The sequence below is a fragment of the Archocentrus centrarchus genome, chromosome 7 (assembly GCF_007364275.1).
Source record: "Archocentrus centrarchus isolate MPI-CPG fArcCen1 chromosome 7, fArcCen1, whole genome shotgun sequence".
Lineage (NCBI taxonomy): Eukaryota > Metazoa > Chordata > Actinopteri > Cichliformes > Cichlidae > Archocentrus > Archocentrus centrarchus.
Window position 1 is genome coordinate 10251633 of NC_044352.1, and position 24492 is coordinate 10276124.

General features: G+C 41.1%; 1 protein-coding gene across 2 annotated transcripts in view; it reads left to right on the top strand.

Moving 5' to 3' along the window:
- The first annotated feature begins 3425 nt into the window (after positions 1–3425).
- The window catches only part of iqsec2b (IQ motif and Sec7 domain ArfGEF 2b), a 30366-nt gene continuing 9299 nt past the window's right edge, over positions 3426–24492 (top strand). For both annotated transcript variants that reach the window (XM_030733093.1, XM_030733092.1), the window contains exon 1: positions 3426–5233. In XM_030733093.1, coding sequence (XP_030588953.1) covers positions 4776–5233 — 458 coding nt within the window. In that variant the 5' untranslated portion in view covers positions 3426–4775. The remainder of the gene's footprint in view (positions 5234–24492) is intronic.

Genomic DNA, 24492 nt, shown 5'->3' on the forward strand with positions numbered 1-24492 from the left:
AAACAGCTAACTATTCATATTATTTATTATTGTGTGATGACAAATAATGTGAGAACTAGCTTTTGTGAAGGCTCAAAATTGTAAACAGACTAAGAACTATATTGTAGCCATCCTATTTATACATGAATGTTTTGTATTATGCTGCTTGAGTGTGGATTAGAATGCTCTGTGTCGTACCCTACTTCAGAAGTCAGATAAAGATGCCAAAATATGCATCAGGTACGTGCATATTCAAGTACTGTTAATATTGTGTATGTGGGGTCAGTACAAAACCACTATCTAGATTCTAAAGAGTGCTGTGCCCATCGTGCCACGTACAGTTGCCTTGGTAACATAAACCACTTTATCCTAACCACTGATTTTTCTTACTGTGAAAACCTTTGCTCTGAGGTCTCTCATACTAGAAGTGTGTGGGCTGTTTAGTAATTTAAGTCATGCCAAAAAAACGCCCCACAAAAAAAAAAAAAAAAAAAAAAAAATCATTTGCCGAATCTGAGCTCAGCATCGCATCTGAGGTGACAAATTAGCGCATCGTTTTCTTTTGCTCTCTCTCTCTCTGTTTTTTATTAATATTCTGTAATGGGGGGATAAAAAAAATCAGAAGCCAAGTTGAATGGATACTGTGAGATGTTATTTTTCTATGAAATTATCTTTTTTGATATACTCAGGTTTTCTTGATAAGCCATTAGGAGGAAAAGCTACAGCTACAGTCACTTCACGCCATTTTCATAACGCACAGTGGATTCCTGTTATTTAAATGTTAAAGCAATATTACGTTGGTTCTCTACGGTGGCATTTGGAGACACAGACTGTTACAGCTGTTATTTGTTAGCTCTCCATAATCATCTAAAGGTTGATGCCATAAGTGACGTCATTCCTCCATTTGTACCCAGAGGAACAAAGCAGAAAAATAAAAAGCTTGGTGTTCCCTGTCTCTTTGTTTGCGGAAAGGCATTACAGCAGCCAAACGAACATACTGTATGCTCCATCCAGTGACCATATAGTGTTGCTTGGTAGCCTATATGTAAAACCTTTTTTTATATAATGTTTGTTAATATTCTTTTTTTTTTTTTTTTTTTTTAACTTTCATTTCCTAAGTAACTGTACACACACTCTAATAAAACTGCAAATAAACTGCTGAACCAATTTCGTCTGTGGTCATGACCGTCTTCCTTTTCTTGCTCCTTTGAACGCATGAGCCGCATAATGGGCAGCAGATGGCAGCAAATATATAGACAACAGTATATTTATGCGAAGCGGGAGTTCACAAGAAAAAGGGGTGTGTGAGAGAGAAAGAGGGAAATATCTGATATTAAGATGCAATATAAGATGAAATGTCTCTTAATAAATCAGATGGTAAATCCTGTAAGTGCTGATGAATGAGATCCGAGAGGCTAAAATTTTATCATTTACCCTGCTTTTTTTTTTTTTTTTTTTTTTGCATACATTTTGCATGTTGCATACAGACTCATTTCTCAATGCCGTATTAATTGTACAGTGAGGCAGCCTCACCTGTGCAAGCTATTGTGCAGAGAGAGAAGCGGGTGAATTTACAGTGTCTCAGCTCAGATATGAGCACTTAAGCACTGACACTAAAAATAACAGCGCTCTGAGGCCTGTCTTTCTCTCGTGTTGTCCTAAGCCGCATCCTTCTGTTCAAATCAGCTCAGATGCAAAAGGGGGAAAGAAAAAAATCACGGCAGTGATAACAGCGCTGCTCTCTTCAGCTGCAGGAGAAGAGGGTCTTGCAGAAGTGGCCTAAAGCACGACTTCAAATACGGCGTTTGAAATTTAATAATAGGGAGTTATTTGGCACGACAGAAGCACTGTTTTACGTGTACTGTGTTGCAGTGGACTGTATTGTTTTCGTACCTGGACACCACGGATTCAGGCGCTCAACAGGGTTCCTGAAGTGTGTAAAGCTACGAAGATAGAAAATGAGATTCTCGCAGTATTTTCAAGATAAAATGTCATCCTTACTTGAAAACTGGATTCCTAAACTCACTGTCTGACAAATGGTGTCAGAGAAACTGGAACTGTTTTGGAAAAAGTGAGTGTCTTTCTTTTTTTTTTTTTTTTTTTGGAATGCACGGTGTACAAGCATGAATAAAAGTGCCAGCTTAGGATGAAATGGGTCATTAATATGCTGAAATATTCTTGTTTAGACATCATTAACGAGCTCTTAAGGTCTGTGTGTTTGTCTCAGAAGCCTGGGAAATAATGACCAATAATGACAGATGAATTATTTACCAAGCAGGTTTTCTCCAGAAAAATGTAGAGATTAACCCCCAAAAAGAAAAAAGCTCTCCTTTTTATTTCAAATAAACAAAAGCATTTTGAAGGGATATGATAATACTGCTTACAAAAATTAAGGGAATGCTCAAAGATCACAGTATAACATGCTGCTGGGCTGTGTGAAGGATATCAGACTTTCATTCCACCCTCATGGAGTTTGTTTCTGACAGTTTGATCAGAAACATGGACGTGAATAGCCCACTATAGAGGTCATTCTGTAAGACTCTGGCAGTAGTCATCCTGATTATCCTTGCACAAAAGAGCAGATACCAGTCCTGCTGCTGGGTTGCAGTCATTCTCCGGCCCTGTCCAGCTCTCCTCATATAATGACTGATCTCTTGGTATCTCCTCCACATTCCTTAGCATGTGCCGGGAGACAGAAAATCTTCTGTGTGGTGTGGATGTGCCATCCTGCAGGAGCCGGGCTATCTGTGCAAACTGAGCGGCCTACAGGTACCACGTCATGAGTCAGGAGGGATGAGGAGAGAGTAATGCGCTGTAACCACCATCTGCAAAAGCATTCCCTTTTGGGGTTTGTCTTGTTGTTGCGTCTCCAATGCACCTGTTGTCACTTTAATCTCCACCACAGCAGGTGAAATGGATCCACAATGGTATATGGTTCATAAGTGGACAGTTTGATATCCCTGAAGTTTAACTGATTTTGTCATGATTAAGTCTTTCTTTTATTTTTTATTTTCTTGGAGTAGTGTGTAAACTTTATGAAACCTATCAGTTTTGTTTGAAGCTTAATTCAGCACATAAATAAGTTTTAGATTACTATCATTTACGATTTATATGAGATTTCCAGTTTACACATTACCCAATAGGTAGTTCAGCTTTCAGTGTTTTTTTTTTTTTTTTAATTACTAATGCTCTATGCTTTTTGTAGCTGTGGAAGTCTGAATGTGTTGTCATTACTCCAGCTGTTTTTGATTTTTGTTTTTTGCAATCTTGTTTGTCACAATAGCAAAAACTTAATCAACTCATTAATTTGCTATTTCTACAATGATTTTCGTGCCTATTTTCCTACACCTTTTCACCCGAAGTCAGTCCTTGATGCTCAACAGTTAGTCTTTTATTTTGAAAACCTTGTCCGGATGTTACTTTTATTTTTGCCCACTTGACCGTGATGCGCTTCGAAGGAAAAGGCGCACGCATCGCTGCAGTTCAGACACGCAAGGAGCGACAATCTCTGTTTCTGCGCCACCTCAAAGGACACCCAGCGCTACTCTCCTGCATGGATTACCGACCTGATGCCTCTGAGAGCCAGATAAGTAGGAAAGGACGCTGTCTGTCCTTTTCGACCAATTTTAGATTATTTTCAAAAGCGGCAAAAACAAAAGTACAGTGTTAAGATTTGAAACAGCCTAGTATTAAGACTTTAGGACAGCAATAAAAAAAAATTCACGATTAGGTTTTGGTCTTTAAGAGGTGACAAGTTTTGTCTTGAAGATCAGTTTTATGAGTGCGTGTTGTGGAGGTAAAGTGCATTTTTCTTGGATGAAAAAGCGCAGAGACAGAGACTTTGGGATCTAATCTGAATTAAAAAAAAAATAAATCGGGATGTAGTTTTGGTGGACCAAGGGGGAGGATTTGGACTTCAAGAATGAACTTTGTAAACCATCGCTGCTCACTCTCTGTGCTTTAAAGACACATCAAACCATGGGTTGAAAGCGACGATGACAGACTGCGGGGATATTCAACGTGGGAAGGAGCAGAATTTTCTGTGTTATGTAATGATCGACAGCGCCTGATAATTAGTGGTAGATCAAAACTAGCGTCCCCCCTTTACTCCCCCACCCCCTTTCCCCTGTATATTGATGAAAATATAAAGTGGTTGAGTTTTTCTTTTTTTTTTTTTTTTTTAATTAAGTAAAAGCTGATGCCAGAGCTTTTAAAGTTCATGAGCAGCGCATGTCACAGGTCAGTAGATAAAGTGATATTCTACTTACTTTTTTCCCTCTAACAATCATCAAAGCAGGTGCATTATAAAGCTCTGACAAGCTCAAATTAGACCATACTTATCTGTGTCACTCTCTCTGCCCACAAGTCTGTTTTTAAACATTTTGTTTAGCAAATTGACATTAGTCATGATGCCCCAAACTCTTTACCTGCTACAGGTTGATTTCAAAATGACTGTGACTTCAGGAAATCAAACAATCAACAGGGGCATGTGCTTCTTTTTGAGCTTTAACTTCTTTTCTTGGCTTTGTAATGTTTTAAATGGCTACTAAGATGTTATAATGGTAAATTCCGCCCTCAGATTTGGGGATATGTAGTCAATATGACATTCTCAATCTCCTAATCTCTGTGACTTCCTGTTTCTGAACATCTGAAGCGTATAGTTAATCTTCGCCACAGCCTTTCTTGGTCCCTCCCTCCCCCCAACTCATCAGGGCTGGTGGGGAGGGTGGATCTCAGCCCCACGGGGTAGAACCTGTGGCTGGTGGTGGTCATACTTGAGAGGAAGGGCTCCCACCATGGATACCAGCCCAGAGAGCCCTAACCGGGCAGTGGAGTACCTCCTGGAGCTCAACAACATCATCGAGAGCCAGGCGAAGCTCCTGGAGACACAGCGCCGGCGCATTGAGGAGCTGGAGGGCCAGCTTGACCGGGTCAGCCAAGAGAACCAGGATCTGAGGCAGGAACGCAGCCCGCGTATCCCAGGAACGGACACCCCCGAGCAGAACTACAATCACAGCCAGCCCCTGTCCCTCCCCATCCATGGGAGTGGTGCTGGTGGCAGCAGCGGCAGCGGGAATGGTAGCACCTCAACAACTCAGGTGATATCCGGATCAGCTACAACTCCGGCACCCAGCAGGGAAAGGAGAACCCACACCAGGCTGACGCGAGGGCTGTCCTGCGGCTCCTCCACCACAGACCGGCTTGAACGCACTGACAGCACAGACACCAACACCAGTTCCACCTTGCGCCGAAAGTAAGTTCCCCTCAAACACACAGGCCTCTTCTACTGGCTTAAGCTTCCACCTGTAATGAATTTCAGGTATTATTTCTGAAATTATAGTGATGACCACAGTCTGCTTGACACCCAAGTGCCCACATAATGACAGGCTGTATGAAGCATCGGCCTTTCTAGCCATCAGAGATAATCCTCACAGTAATGGGACTAAACCCAAGATGGGATATGTTAATACGCCATCATGAGGAAATATGCTGAGTGCTGAAGGATTATGGGTAGAGTGATAAGTGCTCGAGGTGTCTATTTCATCACGCTGTGTATGAGTTTGCCTGCAGAGAGGATGATTTGAGTAATGATCTCAGTTTTAAATGTGAGCTCTGTAGGAGTTGCATGGTAGTATGCTGAGGAAAACTTGAGTCCAGGCAGGAGAGTCCTTTTGTTTTTTTGTTTTTCATGAAGATCTGAACTTTCCTGACCAGAGAAGCATTTCTGTATGAAAATCCACCCACTGTTTGCTAAAAGTGTGTTTTTCTTTTCCTCTTCTCTCTGAACTGCCGGCTGGTTGGTCTCGAAGAGAGTTTTTTTATCCCCCAAACTCAAGGCTGACCTGAAGTTAGAGTGCTGCAAAACACAGCTTTGGCAAACAGCAAGTGCATCTGTCCTTGCTTTACTTAACCACGCACACACACACACACACACACACGCACACACATGCACATACACGCTGATAGAGTCGGCTTTTGTTCTAGAAGCATTAAGCTTTGTGAGTAGGCAGCAATTCATGTGAAAAAGCACACAGTGAAATAAAATGTTGCAGTCTTGGTAACAGAAGCCGTTTGTTCTTGTGCATATGTATTTCTCAACACACCATCATCTCAGCAGTTATTACTGAATTTTGCTCAATGTCTGAGTTGTTATGGTCCCAATCCTCTCATCAGTGATTGACTCAGATTCGACCGAATCCCTTATCGATTAGAGTTGTCTCTGGTCGCTTCTCCTCATCCCCTGGGGTGACTTAGTCATTAGACAGAAGCACATATTAGTTATCTATGTGGGTGTTAAATGCAGTGATGAACTGTAAATGTAGATCTTGCTGAATCTCCCTTGTTAATTGCCTGTAGCCATTGTAACTGACTTTGGATCCAGGCTCAGACAAGCGTATCATATGAAGTGCCACATTTAATAAATAGTCACCCGCACAGTAGAGCCATATTGCGCCTGTCTGGCTGTGACTCAGCCCAACCCAAAACTGGCCTATTAGCTTAGGTCAGCGCCAATACGTTCTGCTCTGATAGTGGATCAGATACAAACATGAATTTCTTCATCGTCAGTACCTGTGACACTCAAAATATGGCTCGGATCAGAGGGAGAGACAGAAGGAAGATGTGGGAGAGGAAGGGGGAGAGGGAAAAGGATGACAAGGGGGAGGAAAGTGACTGAGCGACCTTACTCAGCATGCTTCAGTCTAAAAGAGAAAAAGGTGGAACACACACACTGATTTGCCATCTGTCAAAGGAGTGTATATAAGAGGGAGGGAGATATGAAAAGGGGAGTCTGGGCAAGGGAAGGCAAGGCTCTGAGAGCTGTCTTTGTTTTTATCCAATTAGTTTTTGTTCCTCCAGCAGGAGTCCTCCTCTCTGCCCTGTGTTTCCATGTGGGTCATATAACCCACAATTTTGATCTCAGACAAAGAAACTGAATAAACTGCCCCCTCTTCTATTAACTATGCGTGCAAGAAGTGCATCAAAACAAAGGCCTTTCCTCTTCGTCCTCCTAGCGGCACACCATAAACAGCTGTCTCAAATGCAGCCCTGTTTCATCCCTGTCCTGCTGTTGATGGCAGTGTGAACAATGGCACTCTGAGGCCTTGGGGTGAAATGATATTTGACGTCAAGTCCCTTCTCCAAGAAGCAGGAGCAGGGTTGAGGGCACTGCCACAGCTCACTGTTTTCTTTTTTTTTGCTATTTTGGAAGACTTCATCTAAGTCTAGTTCATATTAGCCTATGCATGTAAGTGTGCGCAGAGAAGTGTATGTTTATACGATACATTTGCTGGTGTGAGTGCACAAAAATGTGTGAAAGAGGGAGGAAGACAGACATAGAGTGCATGAGAGATTAATTAGTGTGACTAGTGGTATAATTATCACTGGCCCAGGGGTGACAACTACTGCTGTGCGTGTGTGTGTGTGTGTGTGTGTGTGTCTCCTTGGTGTGTCTTTTTTGAGAGTGTGTATGTGCTTTGCAGGACATCACCTGGGATGTCCTTTATTATAAAGCTGATGCAACCCTGCAGTTGACAATAGAGCCTGTCAGCTGTGGCAGTTCATTGTGTGGGTGAGAGACTGTGTCCTTACTTATGTGCTACATGCATGTGACTGGGCTCAAACAGCTCATAGGATGACATGCAGGAGGTCTTGGTGACAGCCCCAGTAGTGCTTATACTCAGAGCAGTTTAGTTATATAATGGCAAAAAAAAAAAAAATAATTCTTTTTTTTTTCTCTTCACTCCACTTCGACTGTCACAGTGGGAGAGTTCAGAAGCTCCAAAGAGCCCTGTGAAGGTGCTCGAGTCTCCGTTTGTCTCTTTATTCCATCATCCCTCCATCCATCTCCCCTCTCCACGCAGGCCACTGATGGCATGTTCACTACTCCCTCGGAAATTGACATTAATTCCACTGAGGGAATATGGAGAACGATAATGGCCTTTTGTTTCAGAAGGAGCTCAATTTTGCTAATTTTACGTTGCTCTACTACACATGAGCCATCCCCTTTCACAACCCCCACTCCACCCCTTCTCTCACTCTTCATTTCTAACTCTCTCACTCTCTCTCTCTCCCTCTCTCTCTCTCTCACATACCCACGTACATACACTCACTCTCTCCCCCTCGCTGTTTCTGTTTCCCACTGCTGCAGATATGACTCAGAGAAGCAGCAGAAATTACTTTTGTGCTGTTCTCCTTCTCTTCCCCTCTGTGCTCATCTGCCTTTTTTTTTTCTCCTTCCCTTTAACTGAAGCACAGTTATTGTTCCTGATTGAATTTTCTTTCTTGAGGCTAAAATCAAGCTCATAATGTGTATTCATTTAAGCCTTTTGGCTTATATTTTACATCCTATGGTAACTAAGATAGCACAGATACAACTGGCCCCAGGCAAATGTGTGGGTAAGCTCAGCTGAGCCTGTACTGACCTTCTCGAATCATACTGTGTGAAGTGATGGGAGGTAATCTATTCTCTCTGGTTCTGGCATGACTTTCTAGAAAAAAAAAATACAGTGAAGCTGCAGCTGTTTGTTTCACGAGAGCCCTACGGTGGTCTTGTTAATATTTTCGGTTTCAGGAATGATGGTAAATAACGGTGCAGAGGATTAAGATATCATAATGGTGATAATGAGTAATGTGATGCAGTTTAGCTTGACATATATTTAAATGATGTGTGTGTGTGTGTGTATGTGTGTGTGTGTGTGTGTGTGTGTGTGTGTGTGTGTGTGTGTGTGTGTGTGTGTGTGTGTGTGTGTGTGTGTGTGTGTGTGTGTGTGTTAGTGGGGGAGGCAACTGTATGTGGGTGGTGTTTGTTGCCTTTTACTTGCCATTTCTGAGTGCAGCGAGTGTTCGTGGCTGCATACAATGCACACAAAAAAAAAGTCATCGTTTTATTCATTTATATTTAGCTATGCATTAGTCAGGATTCAGGATACATGTGTGTGTGTGTGTGTGTGTGTGTTTTTTTTAAATATCACCAGACCAATTAAAAATACACACCTGCATTTCATCTCCAGAGCAGATTGACCAATGAACCTGGCTATTTCTGCATGTATTCAATATAATTAAGATGTAACGCACAAGCCTAGCTTCTATTTTTTGTTATCACCATAGATATTATACATAAATCCAGATTGAATCAAAGGTTTTAAAGAGAGATGAGGCAACTGAAGCATGGGATGTCTTCTCATGTGGCTCTGTGGCAGAATGAAAGTTATAAAATTGTAACTATAATAAGTTGAACTTAAGTGTTTCATGCAGCATGTTGTTGCACTCCTAGACACATGCCCATGCCCCTGTCATTCATGCTCCACGCTTTCCCAGTTTCGTTCACCATATATCTGCATATATCATCAGACCCGACTTTCTTGAAATGGCGAGGAGACAAATGAGCAGCTGTGATATAAAGCTTTCCACAGGAAGTGAAATGTGCATGTTGCTGTGGTTACTGTAAAGCTGTCCTCAAGACAGTTGCGATATTGCATTTCTGCCCCTCCCTCCTGCTCCCCTCACCTGTATCTTCAGCCTGACATACCGTCCTCCCATTTCCGTCCTCCTGTGTGTGGAGCAGCCACTGTTGCTTTGTTTGTAAAGGGCAGATGTGTGTCCTAACAGCAGCCAGTGTACTGTAAATTAGGGGAGATTAGGGGTCTTGCTTGGTCATTAGTGAGGAGGGCAGAGTGCTAAGCTGCTGTCCAGTCATCACTGGGGATCTAATTATGAACCCCTCGCTATAGTATCAGGACTTTTACACATCATCGCTTTTTCTCATGTTTAAGCTGGAGCTGGTTTCACAAAGATTAATTAGACTGGTCTGTAGGGGTAGCCCAGTCTTAGATTTGCTCATAAAAGTGTCTAATGCAAGTTACTAAGTTTCACAAAAATGAACACTAACAAATTTTAAGCCAAAGAAATGAGGCGCCTGACATCCAGGCTAACCTAAAATCCAGTATTGTAACCAGCCATTGTAACCATCATGCCATCGTTAGATGTTACTGGTAAATGGAGGCATTTACCAGTAACATCTAACAATAATAAAAACGAGAGAAGAATATGGCTCATAGTTTGCTAAGAAAAATAAACACAGAAAGCACTGGTTTATTACGAAGCCCATGTCGTACAGAGATTTGCCAACTTTGATTGGATTGATTGATTTAGGCTTAGGACTACAGATGAATACACCGGGAAAGAGATTGAATTATAAGCTCTTCCCACATTCTCCTCCTGTTTTAGGAAAACATTTTCTCCCAGGGTCACTCAGTTGGACATTTTATGTATTAGCTTTTACTTTTTTTGAAGAAAAAAAAATCACAATTTACTCATAATTGACTGTGCCATACTCTTGCTTGAGGTAGTCAAGGTCTGAAGTGCTTTGTGCTATGGATAAATTTATCTTAAGTCTTATCTAATCCATGATCAAAATGCATTCTAATCTCTCGGCATACTGGACCCAGCAGTTGACCAACACAGGCGTGATTCCCAAGTCTTTTCTCAGCTATGACTTTAATCATTGTCTCCCCTGTTCAGATGCAGATAAGTGGCACTTTTGAGGCGGGATGTTTGTCAAACACTCATGCACACGTTTTGCGGAGCCGAATAAGGGAGACTGGTTACCGTGGGAACGCTGTGAGCTCTTCTGTGAAGAACTCTGTGGGCGAGAGACACAGAATAGAGAGAGATACAGAGAAGTGGAGAGAGGGTAGGAGTGGGAGCAGGAGCAGGGTGAGAGACAGAAGCGGGATTGAATGACGACTTGATGGAGATGCGGGAGACGTATTGAAGACAGATGAATGCTGCCATATGTTATTCATCACGCGGTGCATGTTCTGTTTCACTGAAAAGTTGGGATGCGGTTTCTCTGGATACTCTGGATAATAAGAATATCCCTTTTGGTGATCTGCAGCGATATCAGTTTCTTGAATTACTCCTTCTACGTCTCCCACATCACATTCAAATGAAGCCCAATTTTTCTTCACTTCGATGAATCATATCCAGTTATAATCAACACACACATACGCACCTATGCACATGTGCACACACGTGCACACACGTGCACACAGACTCATAAGGTACAGCAGGTGCCTGGTATGTGTAGTTGAATTGTAACTGTGCCCCTCCTTGTCAGTGCTTTTGCCTGGCACTTAACGCCAGACGCCCACACAGGCAGTCCGCCCTGTTGCCAAGCAGCAGGAGACTCAAGCTTGCGGTGGAAAACCGGGGGGGAGTTGGTTGTGGAAGAACTGGTGGAAGGTGGTGGTGGGGATAAAAACGCACTCAACTTGAAGCTGCATCAAAAATCTCTGTCAGCAGGAGTGAGGCAGGTCAGGCTGGAGGTGGGATGACGCAGTACGCTCCCACACGTTTATTTCATAGACAATGGTGGAAAAAAATTAATAAATAACAAAAATGGTGAAAGCACAGTTTGGAGTGGCTCGTACCTTTGAATTGGACAGGCAGATTTTCACATTAAACCCCCGAAAAGCCACACAAATGTAAATGGTAGTGCTCTCTGACCTGTGGGGTGCTTTGTAAGATGTGTGCTGTGGTATGTAAACCTGCCACAGTGATGAGACTGAATGTCTTCCTGTGACTGCCGTGTGTGAGCCTTGCTCCCACTCTCCTCACTCGTCTATACATAGACACTCACCTACACACTGACACCCCCAAGGCGCTGCACAGGTTTGAGGAAACACTGAATCCAGCACCATCACTCCAAATCATGTTTCCACATTACCCCCCCCATCTCCATCCTTTTTACCTTCATTCTTCCTCTCTTGATTATTTTCACCCTTGCCCTCCTCTGTATTCAACCTCTCCCACTTTTATGTAGCTCTTTCTCCTCCCACTCTTCTTCCTGCCTCCAGCTTCTGTCAACTCACTGCTTTAAATACACGCCACCTCATCCATTCTCCCAACGTACCACTTTTTCTTCTATCCTGGACTTCCTGTGTCTTCTCACTAATATCTTTTGACTTTCATTGATTTATATCTTATTCTCCTCTCTCTATTGTCTTGCTATGGTATGTGGGCCTGCTAATAACAGAATGAGAGATGTATACATACTAAGAGAATGTGTGGGTAGTATGTGTGTTTCTATGGAAGAAAGAGGAGGACGATGGGGAGACAGTGTGTGTCTGTTTTTATGGCACTCGGGGATTCGAGTGTAACTGCTCATGAAGCAGAAATCAGATTCTAGATGAGCCTGTCAACACCTGCCTCACTGGGGATACTCTTAACAGGAGGCATTAGTTACTGCTGGTAAAATACAAATCTTGGCTGTGTAAGACCACACAGTGTGTACAAGCATGGCTCAGACTTACGTAACAGCACCTCTCCCTTCCCCAGCATCTCTATCCGAAGCTGAACGGGTCAACGGGTTTATTTGCTCTGAATGTTTCATTTCTTTGTCTTACACAGACCTAATTAAGAAAAATGACCAAGACAGAAGTGACATGGTGCCAGAATATTCAACAATATAACATCTGTAGCCACTGACAGCTTTTTGTTGCCCTAAGTGAAACTTTTTATGCATCCGCACTAAGCAAACAAGCACTCCACCTACATGATTATATCTTTAAACACCCTAATTTTTACCACTCTTGTGCTTCTTAAAGTGCTCCTAAAATTAAACCGATAGGATGCTGAGCGCTGCTCACTGTGCTAGATTTGTCTTCTTTGACTGAGCCAGTATTAAAAAGGGCAGAATCAGAGTGAAATCCTATCAAACATCTATTAGGCTATATGTAAAAGTATGTCATCAGTAGGATTAAAGGATAAGGCTGAGTATGGGTTTTCTCATTGTCAGCTAAGCCCATAAAAAGCCCCAAACCAATCTATCTCTCAGTATCCACCCCCCCAGTAGTAATGTAACTTTGTATCATTTTAAAGCTTAAACTACTTAGTGCTTTGTAACAATAACTTGATTTACAGTACTATGCAAAAGTCTTGAGCTGCCCCTGATTTCTTTATATTTTGCTTCCAAGGAGTCAGGCTTTCTTGTAATTTTTTAAAGTGGTCTTTAATAGTTCTTCAAGTTTTTCTTTGGACATTGGCTTCTTTTTCACTTGTTCTCAGTTCAGTACTTGTACCTGACTATTTTCAGAGTAATTTTTTTGTTGTTGTTGTTGTTTGTTAAGCCATTTAACAGTGAACTATGAATCATTCAAGCATAAAAAGGCATGAGCTCAAGGGATGTACAAGTGCTTTGTCTGCATGTAACAGACAACTTAGAAAAGAGACAATTTTGAATTGTATCTTTAGGCACTTTGTTACAAGCAGCCTGCTGTAAAAAACACATCAATTGTTCCCATTTCTTTAACCAAATCTACAAAAAATATCAAACATAATACAGTTTAACATAGATAAAATATTATTTTTGCACCAAAAAGGCAATTCGCAAAGAGCTGTTACCTGAAATTTTGGCATATCTCAGCATGATGGGAAGGCTCACTCCTGCTGACAGAGGAAACTGGACAAGTGTAGGACAAAAGAAGAAGTGGAGGCCTAAAAAACTGTCTACAGCAGAAGAACAGTATCTGAAAGTCATGTCCTTAAGAAACAGGAACAAATCCAGCAAAGACCTGACACAGGACTTGATGCAGCTGGCCATTCAGTTGATCCGTCTATTGATTGCTGAAGCCTCATCAAAAATAGTCTCAGTGGAAGGGTGACTTTCAAGAAGCCATGCTTAAGGAAAGGAAACGGGGGAAAAGGTCGAGGTATACCAAATTACACAAGAAGTGGACTGAAAATCAGTGGCAACAGGTCTCATGGAGTGATGAATCCAAATTCTAAAGTTTCAGTTCAAATCATCGTCAGTATGTACTGAGGAGGTCAGGAGAGAGGTACAACAATGTATGTCTACAGCCATCTGTAAAAGCTGATGGATGCTCAGCCATGGGGCTGCATTCCTGTCAGTGGTGTTGGAGATCTTTTCAAAACTGATGGAATTATGAACACAGAAAATTAAAAAAAAAAGAAACATTTTGATCCACCATGCAGATCTGGAAAGCCTCTGATTGGCAGATCCATTTTTCAGCATGGCGGTGATCCCCAACACATGCAGCATGCAACATATGCAGTAAAAGTATATCTGTATATGAAAACACACAGTGTAACACTATCAGTCATGGGTTGGCCTCCCCAGAGCCCGAACCTCAACATTACTGAAGCAGTGTGGGATCATCTTGATGGAGAATGGAACAAAAGGCAGCCAAGATCCAAAGAACAGCTTTGAATGTCCTTTAAGAAGCCTGGAGAACTATTTCTGAAAACTGCTTAAAGAAATTACAAGAACGATGGCCTAAGAGAGTTCAGGCTGTGTTGAAGAATAAAGGTGGTCATATCAAATACTGACTTTCAAGCTTGTTAGAATTATACAAACTTTGTTTTTGTCTCATGTACGGTATTACCATGTATGCATGTTTCAATAAACTAATGCACCTATTTGCCATTTTCTGAGCAAAATATAAAGAAATGATGCATGGCTCAAGACTTTTGCACAGTAATGAAAATGGGTAATTTTAACCCTTTACTACACGGTTGCTAGGCAGCGTGATGGCCTCATAATTATGAATTATGCATAATTCAACTTTTTCGGATATAAAAGAGATGTAACTGTCATGAAATTTAAATAATAGGATACTTTCATAAGGTGTTATAGGTACATAAATGTTAAAAATGGGTGATTTTAGCCTGTGTCGGACAGAAAAGAAGAGGTGATGTTCATAAAGGAATACTTAAGTCTCTCTGACAGATAGAATACTCACAGATAGAATACCATCTGGACGGCCTGGGTTCGATTCCACCTTGGCCCAGGCCTCTCCCTCTCTCTGTGTGGAGTTTGCATGTTCTCCGGGTACTCCTGTTTCCTCCCACATTCCAAAGACATGCACTTACTGGGGTTAGGTTAATTGGCTACTCTAAATTGCCCATAGGTGTGAATGAGAGTGTGAAAGGTTGTACGTCTTTCTGTGTTGGCCCTGTGACAGGCTGGCGACCTGTTCAGGGTGTACCCTGCCTCTCGCCCTATGACAGCTGGGATAGGCTCCAGCCCCCCCCGCGACCCTGAACAGGATAAGCGGAAGCGAATGGATGGATGGTTTACATGTCTAAGATATACAGGAGAACAGCATCATTCAATCTCTTAGCAAATAATCACTATTCTTTTAGCTATGTTTTTGGTCTTTATTAATTCCTGACGAAAATATCTGGATCATTAGCTGCTAAATATTCCACTATGTTCACCAAAAATCCAAGCTGAGGGGAACTGCATATTTGGGTTTATTATTATTACTGTTTTCACAGAAGGTCACAATAACATATATTCAATAAAAATGTATGGTAATTTTCTATAACAGTGCAGTGAAAAGCTATTCAAACAGGAGTAAATACCATATTTGTCGGGGACTATTTTCAGCCGTGGATTTGGTGTTCTAGTGAGTATTTACGGAAGCTGGAGGGTGTGTGTGGGTTTGACTCAAAATAAACTACAGTGCCCATGTTCATAGTAATGATGGAACATGTCACTCGGTGCAAGAGTGTGCCTTTCTGTTATGTCTTATAGTCTTAGTGCTTTCTGGCAGAGAGGAATAAACCACGTCAGGCTTTGGCTACACATACTGTACTTAAAATTTATAAAAAAAGAAAAGACCAAAACTTTAAGAATGAATGATATGAAAAAAAACAAAGATAGATCAAATATGGGTGTATTAAAACTTAAAATAGAGCCATATAGGATTGCTCTTTGGTCCAATGTCAACATCAAAGTACAGGATAAATCAACAGTTGAGATTAAAAACTTCTAAAAGTGAGAAGAAGAAAAATGATTTAAATCTGCAGTTCCTAAGGCGGATCTTTCATCACGCTTGTGCCCAGCAGCATGGAGGTGAAACAGTCAGCAGGTTCCTGCCTGCGAATCTCAGGCTGGAAATTGGTTGGTAAGGGGACAGCAATTAAATGGGCAGCTGGCACCGGATAATTAAAAGTGGAGCATTGTTTTCCCTTGTTTTGTGTTTTTTGTTGTTTTAGTGGTTACAGCCCTGTTTTACGCAATTTGAAGTCTATTAATTGATTTCTTTACACAACACCGTTAGCATACTCCTACTGTTTGACAATAGTCCAACCTTTTAGTAGAATCAAGTCTTTGTTGGTTTTGTCTTTTCATGGGATTTGTTGACAATGGGAAAAATATGCAACGTCTTCTGTCTTTAACAAGATATCACTTCTTCAGCGTCCAATAAAATCAGGCTTCTTTTATTGCTTTTCCCTAAAATTGTGTTTGGCTGCTTTGTTTCTCACCGCTGTCCATAAAAAAAAAAAAAAAAAAAAAAAAAAAACAAGCTGGGAAACTACAGTGAATTGCAAAAGTGTTGCATTATCTTACTTTCTCTCTCCCTCTGCTGCATTTGTGCCTCCCTCTCTCTCTCTTTTCTGAGAGTGTTTCCATGCTAAAATGACAGGGACTGCATGTCCTTGACAGCAGCTGGCCCCAGCGAGAAACCAGCCATTTACATGCTAATCTCAACCACTGCTCCCTCTTCTACTGCTCACTCACAATCTGCAGATGGAGCATCTCTAATTTCTGCCAGCGTAGAGAGGCTTTTGTGTTATATGTGCACTTTTGCATGCATTACAGAAAGTGGTTTCCCATTTTCATACAGGATGATCCACTGAAGAACGCACATAGAGCTTTATATAATCCATTAGAGTGGTTGGAGTTTCACTAATAAAACTCATATTTGATGACTTTAGTGACGGGACATTTTTACCATCTTACTTCCTTTTCTTAAATTCCTTTTCTTACTCTATAATCCACCAGTAACCCACCTGCCAGGAGTCAGTTTTCAGCAAAACTGGTTTAGTTGGTGAGGTTGCTTCTCTTAATGATGTCAGTCACCTTGTTATTATATGTTATTAGAATATGCACGCTTTCGCACATCTGCATCTTCTTCCTCCTTTTAAACGTCCCATTCTTTGCATTACCATTGCTATAATTTGTCACTATCAATGTGCAGCTTCAAATGCTTTCTTTTCCTGTCGCTTTTTCTGCTTTGGTGCTGACTGTATGTGTCTGTCTTTCTCTGGTTTCTCCATCTCTGTGTGTATGTGTGTGTGTTGTCCATCTCTGGTCCTTCCTGTCAGTGTCCGGCCGCCGTCTATCTCAGGGCAGCCCACCTCGGCTCCCTCCACTCCTACGGCAGTGAGCAGCGCTGCCTATGCCACTCTGTTTCCCACCAGTCTGACTGTTCACAGCTTCGTCAGTCTCCATCAGTACTGCTGCCCTTCTACTGACCAAAGCTTACAGCAGGAGGACAGGTAAGGGCTACCATGATGGGGCCTGATTACAGTGAGTACAAAATTAATAGATAAATAAAACCCATAAGAAGCCTTGCAATCCCAAAGCCTGACAACAACATGAAGATCTCTTCTTCACACTGTGGCCTGTCCGTTTGCCACCATCACCTTCTTTACATTTAATCTTTATCTGCCAGTTACCTGCTTCTCTTAAGAGCCTGTGTTTCAGTCTCCTACCACTCCCAGGTGTGACTAACAGTGAGGCAGTAATGCCAGCTTGAAAAAAGAAACACAGCTTCTTTTAGAGAGTGAGAGGACGCAGTCATCCTCAGAAAGCTTTGGGACTGAGGTGGACTGAGTCACAAGTGATCCTGGTGAATTCACCCCAACTCTCCTGCCCTGATTTCATTTATCCTTTAACTGATTCTCAGACACATCTGCGTGTGATGGTCCAACACTGCCATCTAATGGCATTAAAAGGCTGTGACTACTTAAACTGTGTATAGAAAACATTTTTAAAAAGATGCCTTAATGTCCCAGTTTTAACTTAAAACGCCACCCAGTCTCCACCTGTTTGCTTTCTGCTTTTTCTGCTTCTGTGTCTCATACTGTTTTTTTTTTCACTCTCTGTCCTCCTCTTTCTCTTTGTCCCCATCTGCCTCCTCTCCTGCATTTCTTCACGTGCTCTGGCTTGTCCCATGTTGTTTTCCAAGAGAGGAGGGTGAGGATGAGGTTGCCCATCAGTTCTGTTGTTCTGCCTCAGGCTGCAGTAGCCCCTCCTCTCGCTGAGCTGAGCTGAGGTGTGACTGACCGCACGACGACTCGCTCGCACATTTACCTGTGAAAAGGATATCACAGCTTATGCTGCCAGGAAACTGAGACCTCACTGTGTACCAAAAATACAGTCATAATGCATTTGAGCAAGAAAAATAGAAATGCATGCCATGTTTGTTTTTAATGTATGCTGTCATTGAGTTAGTTACGTATCATTTTTGTGTGCTAATTTACACTTTATGGAATCTTGATGTTGTGTTCTCTCTAAATTCTTTGCTGCTTATTTCTTTACTTGCAGCCATACCGAGCTGTCAGAACGCATCACTATCGCCCGCTCATTACTGTCACACTCATGCTTATCTTGGATCCACTAGTTGAGTCATGTCATTTTGAATGTGCACAGTAGTCACTATATGTTATCTGTGCAAACGACCCTACACCTCTGTCTCCAGTGATTATGCATTGTCAGAGAATCTAGCATATATGATATAAAAGCATTGTTGTTTAACGTGTTAATTTATTTGTTCCATCTCTTAACTATCCTCTTATTTATTATCATTTTTTATTCATGACTTTAAAGTCAAGTCTTGTCGATTTAGTATTCTGAAAAAAATAAAGACTTCAAGCTCCTGACAAGATTTTCTTTCCTTTATACTATCTGAAAATGATGTCTGTGCTTCTTCAGTTGCTGATGGTGTTTCAGTCATGCAGGAATGCTGCTTGTGCACATTTGCCACCTCATTCATCTACATCTTAAGCCCATTGTATTTGCAGAACATAATTATGGTAATTCTGTTTTAGTGTTATATTTATTGGTAAGTTTCCGTTCAGTCAAGATATTTTTTTTAGCTTACGCAGGAGCTATCAGACATTTAAAATCTGTGTACATTGCAGCATATTAGACAGATTTAGAGTCAGTAACACAAACTCATTTCTCAAAATGTTGGGAAACTGTTTTAAATGTAAATGACAGCTAATAGCATCACAGTGAAAGACTCTGGGTGCCAAAACGGCCTTCCTACAGTTCAGACCTCTTGAAAACATTTAGAGCATCCTGAAATGAAAAATACGACAAAGGAAGATCTGAACTGTTGAGCAGCTGAATGGGAAACCGTGTTGCTTCAAAGCAGCTGGGCTCCCCAGTTCCCAAATGCTTACAGAGTGCTTTATTAAAAGAAATGGTGATGCAGCACCGTGTGAAATGTGCCCCCTGTCATAATTCTTTGTTGCTGGCATCAAATTCAAAATTAGCATATATTTTTCAAAAAGCAATAAAAGTTGTCAGCATTTGATTTGTTGACTGCGTACAATTTTCTATTAAATATTTAAGCTTTAAGTGATTTACAAGCCTTTGCATTCCATTTGTATTTAAATTTACACATAGCTCCAACTTTGTCTGAAAAAGTTATTAAAAAAAGTTATATTATTACTATTATGCCACTGAAGATTGCATTTTAAAAAGAGTCACTGCTTCTTATCCCAATCTATTTTATGTTTACCAATATTGTCCAATTTCTTAACCACTTATCCAGCTGGAGTGCATTGTGGACAGGTCGCCATTCCATCACGGGGCCAACGCAAAGACACAGACAACCATTCACACTCACACCCACTGCAATTTAAAATCAATAATCAACCTAACATGCATGTCTTTGGACTGTGGGAAGAGGCCGGAGTTGCCGGAAAGAACTTATGCAGGCACGGGGAGAACATGCAAACTTCACCAGATTTCATACCATTTAACGTTTCCTGCTTAACAATATGTTGTCCATGTCATTTCCATGTATCTTTCACTTGCTTCTTGTAGACGTGTCATCACAAACATCACTGCCAGTGTTTCCTGTCATACACCTAAAAAAAATATAAACACATCAGATGAAACAACACTCATTTCTTATGGTCTTCAATTTCTTCTTCTCTTTTTTTTTTTTCAATAAATGAATGCACTTCCATGTGTCTCTGTTTCCTGTGTTTTTATGTGTTTTTGCTTAGTTTGCCACTGTGTAGTAAAAGCGATTGCAAGTGATCTGGCACAGGGAGGGTGGAGATGAGAAGCTGGGCAGGGAGAGGGAAGTTCATAGCTGTCAAAGGATCGTCAAGAATGTAGCCCGTACAGCTCTGCAGGGTGAACAAGAACCCTGCACACACAGTATGTGTGTATGAAAAAGTGTGAGAGAGCGAAAGAGAGAGAGAAAGGGTGTGTTTGCTATTACGCTAGTCCGGTTAGTGTGGGACTTTTCTCTGACAGTAGCAACATGGTAAGAACCCAGCGTTTTCCACTTTTCTTTTACTTGTAAAACTATCAAAAAGGAATATTTATTTTGGCATCTGGAAGAGATGATTTGTAACACGGGTGTTTGGTGGCCTACAAGGCAGTGGTGCAAATTCATGACATGGCTTACACAGTGAGATAACCTGCTGTATGTAGGGACAGTGATATCTAGTCATCACAGACAAACAGCAGCAGAAACTGATAATAAATGAGGGTCTGTTTTCAGAAGATGACTTTTTATTGAATGCAAGACACAGTCTGAGAAAGAGAAAAATGGAAAAGGAAAGGCTGTAAATGGGCTCTGACAAGTAATCTTGTGACTGTATGTACCAATAAGCTGACAGATTGCATATTTTTAAAAGTCTTGCCTATCTACCACTGTCATGGGGGTAGCTCTTGAGGAACTGCAAAAAAAGCATGCAGCCATGTGCCAAATGAGGGCTTTAAAAAAAATGGCTTTAAGTAAATTAGTTAAAACGCCCCTGCAAATGTTTGACATGTTAATTTGAATGCCTATTAGAGCAGTACTTGTCAATTACAGTGCAGCACTTTGATGAGTGCTCACAAGATGCCAAATACCAAATCAGCTGTACCCAAACTGAAAGTGAATCAGTCGACCTTGTAAGTAAAAAAAAAAGTCTGAAAAACAGATGTCAAATACAGAAAAACTGCCAGGAAAATGAGAAAAAGGAAAATGAAGTCAATTTCCAATTAAAGATTACAGTATCTTGTCACCCTGTCTGTTGACACAACACTTATCTCTTCATTCTTTCTTGCTTTAGTGCCACAGATTATCTGATGAGTTATTATTGAGGAAATACTGCCGACTCTCAGCATTCTGAACAAGTTGTTTTCACTTTCATCGAGTAATTCACCGCTCTGGTTTAGCTGCCAAAGCCACACAGCCTCGTAGGGCTTTGAACTGGAGGGTTCGGGTCATAGAAAAAAGTGTGTAGTGTTCATATGTGTGATGGGAAGCTCATAGCTTGAGACAGTGAAATGGCTAGAGAGTGTTGGCGGTACAGGAATGCTCTGATTTGACCCATGAATGATTTTATTGTTTCCTTTCAGTTTGGCCATGAAAGAGAATACTGATTGCTCCAGCTCTGATTCATTTCTGTGGTTTCTGATCTCTTTAAGTCCTGAAATTAATGGCAAATATTATCACATCACCAAAGTAATTAGCTTGGATCTTGCTAAAGGCTTTTTCTGCACTTTTTATCATTCACACTTGGCTTGCCAGGGTTATATTGGGTAATAAGCTTAGGGACAAATGGAAAAATTAACACGAAAGTCGGAGATGAAGAAATTAGAAAGGATATGAGATAACTGCACTGAGTCAATGCTCAGGTGGAAATGAGTCAACATACAGATCGATGCAGTTATTGGCGTCTCATGGCAGACAGCAGAGAGGCTAATCCCTCAGCCTCCATGTCCTGCTGCGGGTTCAATAGCACAGTCAGACCAACTGTTGTCCTCTCATAAGAGCATACACGAACATACACACTCTCCGCACATCAATATTATATGATCAAGGAAAAGGAGGCCGGGGACTGCACGGTGTTGGCAGTGTCCTTTACAGCGCATGCTCCAATCCACTTTCTCTCATCAGAGTTCTTATCCATTTCTGACCACTTCTTTATTTCCTAAACTCTATCAGCAATATTGTTCTTGTTTATTAAGTTCCAGCCATCTGTCTCATCTCCAATTAAATGATAGGAGGTAGTGAATCCCTGGGCTGGTCTTTATGAGGGATCCTCTAGAGAGAACCTCTCTCTGTAACAGGAATACAGTGTTTCTTACATAAATAATGAGATTCAGATGCCAGCTGCAATATGGCCGCACTCATGTTTTATACAACAAACTTTTTACTCAGATATCCTGGTCTTGTCTCTTACCGCATTATACTGCCTGGCTCTTACCGCAGGCAACTCCAAATTAATGTCTTTCCACCTGGGGAGCTCCCTGTACCAGCAGGCAGTGACAGTAAAGCACAACCGTCATTTTTTTAAAAAAAAAAGTTGCATATTCAGTGAAGCCTTATTGTGCTTCATTTCTGATCCGTGAAATTTGTTGCATTAGCGTTGCAGCTTAAAATTTCTAGAGCAGGTTTAAGAGCATCAGTGTTTGTGTGAGTGACCTATTCTGAGGATTGAATTCACACTGATTATGCAGAAAGAAAAAATATATTTTTCTTTACTGGAGGTTTTCAAACCTTACTGTGATCTGATGGGAAAAGAGTCTCTCAGATGTCTGTTGTACATCAAGCTGAAGCTTGTTGTGTTTGGTGTTATGGTTTTTGTAGTGGTTATTGACTAAATCTGAGAGTGTGATTTTTTTTTTTTTTTTTACAGGTGAAATAAAAATAGCCAGAGTTTTAAGGAAGTACTGCGTGCACAGTTGGACGTGGGTTGCACTGCACCTATATAAGAGAATCTTTTTAAAAAATGTTTTCTTTAATATTTCACCAACCTGGGTATATTACAGTGTGACAAATGTTCTCCCCACGCTCAGAGAAAGAAATATAAATCTGTGATATTTTCATCTTGTAGTGTACGGTCTGTGCAAATGAAAATCACACTTATATTGTCACATAATCCATATAGTTGATCTCTTATCCAGTGGTAGTTGAGAAAATGTCACCCAAGTCTTTGGTTAGTATTTTTAGATTTTCCTTTTTGATGAGTTAATAAGGGCTTAAAAGCTAAAATCTGGCAATCAGCTGTGACTTTTCAGAGAACAGATATATGAAACTCCCTAATATTCCTTTGCAGTTCGGTTGAATGAAAGTGGCACTTGTTCCAAGTGATGTGCACAGCTGGAAATCACACACTACTCTACCTGTTGAGGCTCTGCACATTCACTTGTGTGGCCAGTTTCCTTAAAAGAAGCTGCTTTAAGTTAGAATTTCGTGTTCCTACAGGTTATGAAAGACAATGTGTAAATCGCTAAGATAAATTTAGTAATGATTAATCCAGAAATGGCTCAAATAACAAGTTTAGATAATGCGGCAATTTCATGGTTCGCTCTTTACAAATATGTCTTTTTTCCTGTTTTTATAAAAAGGCAAGTATTACGTAGTCTGTCATTCACAACCTGTTGAGTATCTTCAACACCCACCATAATGGTGATAACAGTCAATACATTGTCATGGCAACTACGCTTCTCATCCTAACAACTGCCTCACCGCCCACAAAGGTCCCACAGCAACCGTCACCAAGCAACCCCCCTCCCTCTTCTCAGTTTCTCTATTTAAGGAGCAGAGGAGGAGGAATGATAAATGATGTTGCACAAAGAAAGAGGAGATAAACACAAAAACTTGTTGCTTGCAGCTGATTTACTCGAAATGAAGCCAAAGCACAGCTTGTTAATGTTGTGATGAATTTCTTGAGTAAGGTATAATTATAATATACTATAATATATTATTATATATTCACATATAATATATGTGGATTTGCTCTTAACTGTGGTAATATGTGCTTTCCTGTAGATGTCAGAATTGCATCTTTATTACTGGGCTTTAACATGACCTTTGTGTGTTGCAACATAATGAAGCTTTCCTCAGAGTTGTTGTTAGACTCAACAATAAATTGGCCAGGTCATGTTTTGCTTGAAGGCACAGGATGTCCTTAAAATCCTCGTCCTGTACAGCGTTCTCCCCCCTCTGACCGCTGCAATGCCTCCGAGTCTGATTATATGCGGGGTTTGAATTTCAACACTATCACTTACAACATCAAAACCAAAACTAATTAAAATAGTTTCCTTGTTGCCCGAGAAGACTTTTCCTTGTCTTGTTTTTGCCAGCTAAACTCTAACAACAGGAAGTCTCTGATCCAATGGAACAGCGACAACTCAAGGAGGGAGGGAGGGAGGACACTGAGTGGCACACTCAAAGCTAAAATGGTCAAATATAGAAGCCAGCATTTTAGTCATTTTTTTCTGTCATGTGAACTAATGTGTGATGCAGAGCCTAAACAATGCAAAATACCAAACAACAAGTGCTTTACTGCCAAAATCTGTCCGTTTCACATGCTGACTGTAATGCTCCCACACATCCCTGACCATTGCTGCACACTCTCTGTTTTGTTGCGGGACAGGACACAGTTTTCAGAAGGGGGTGCGGCTAACACAAGAAGGAAATGTAGGCAGGAACATGTGACTGCAGTTGTTATCCCAAA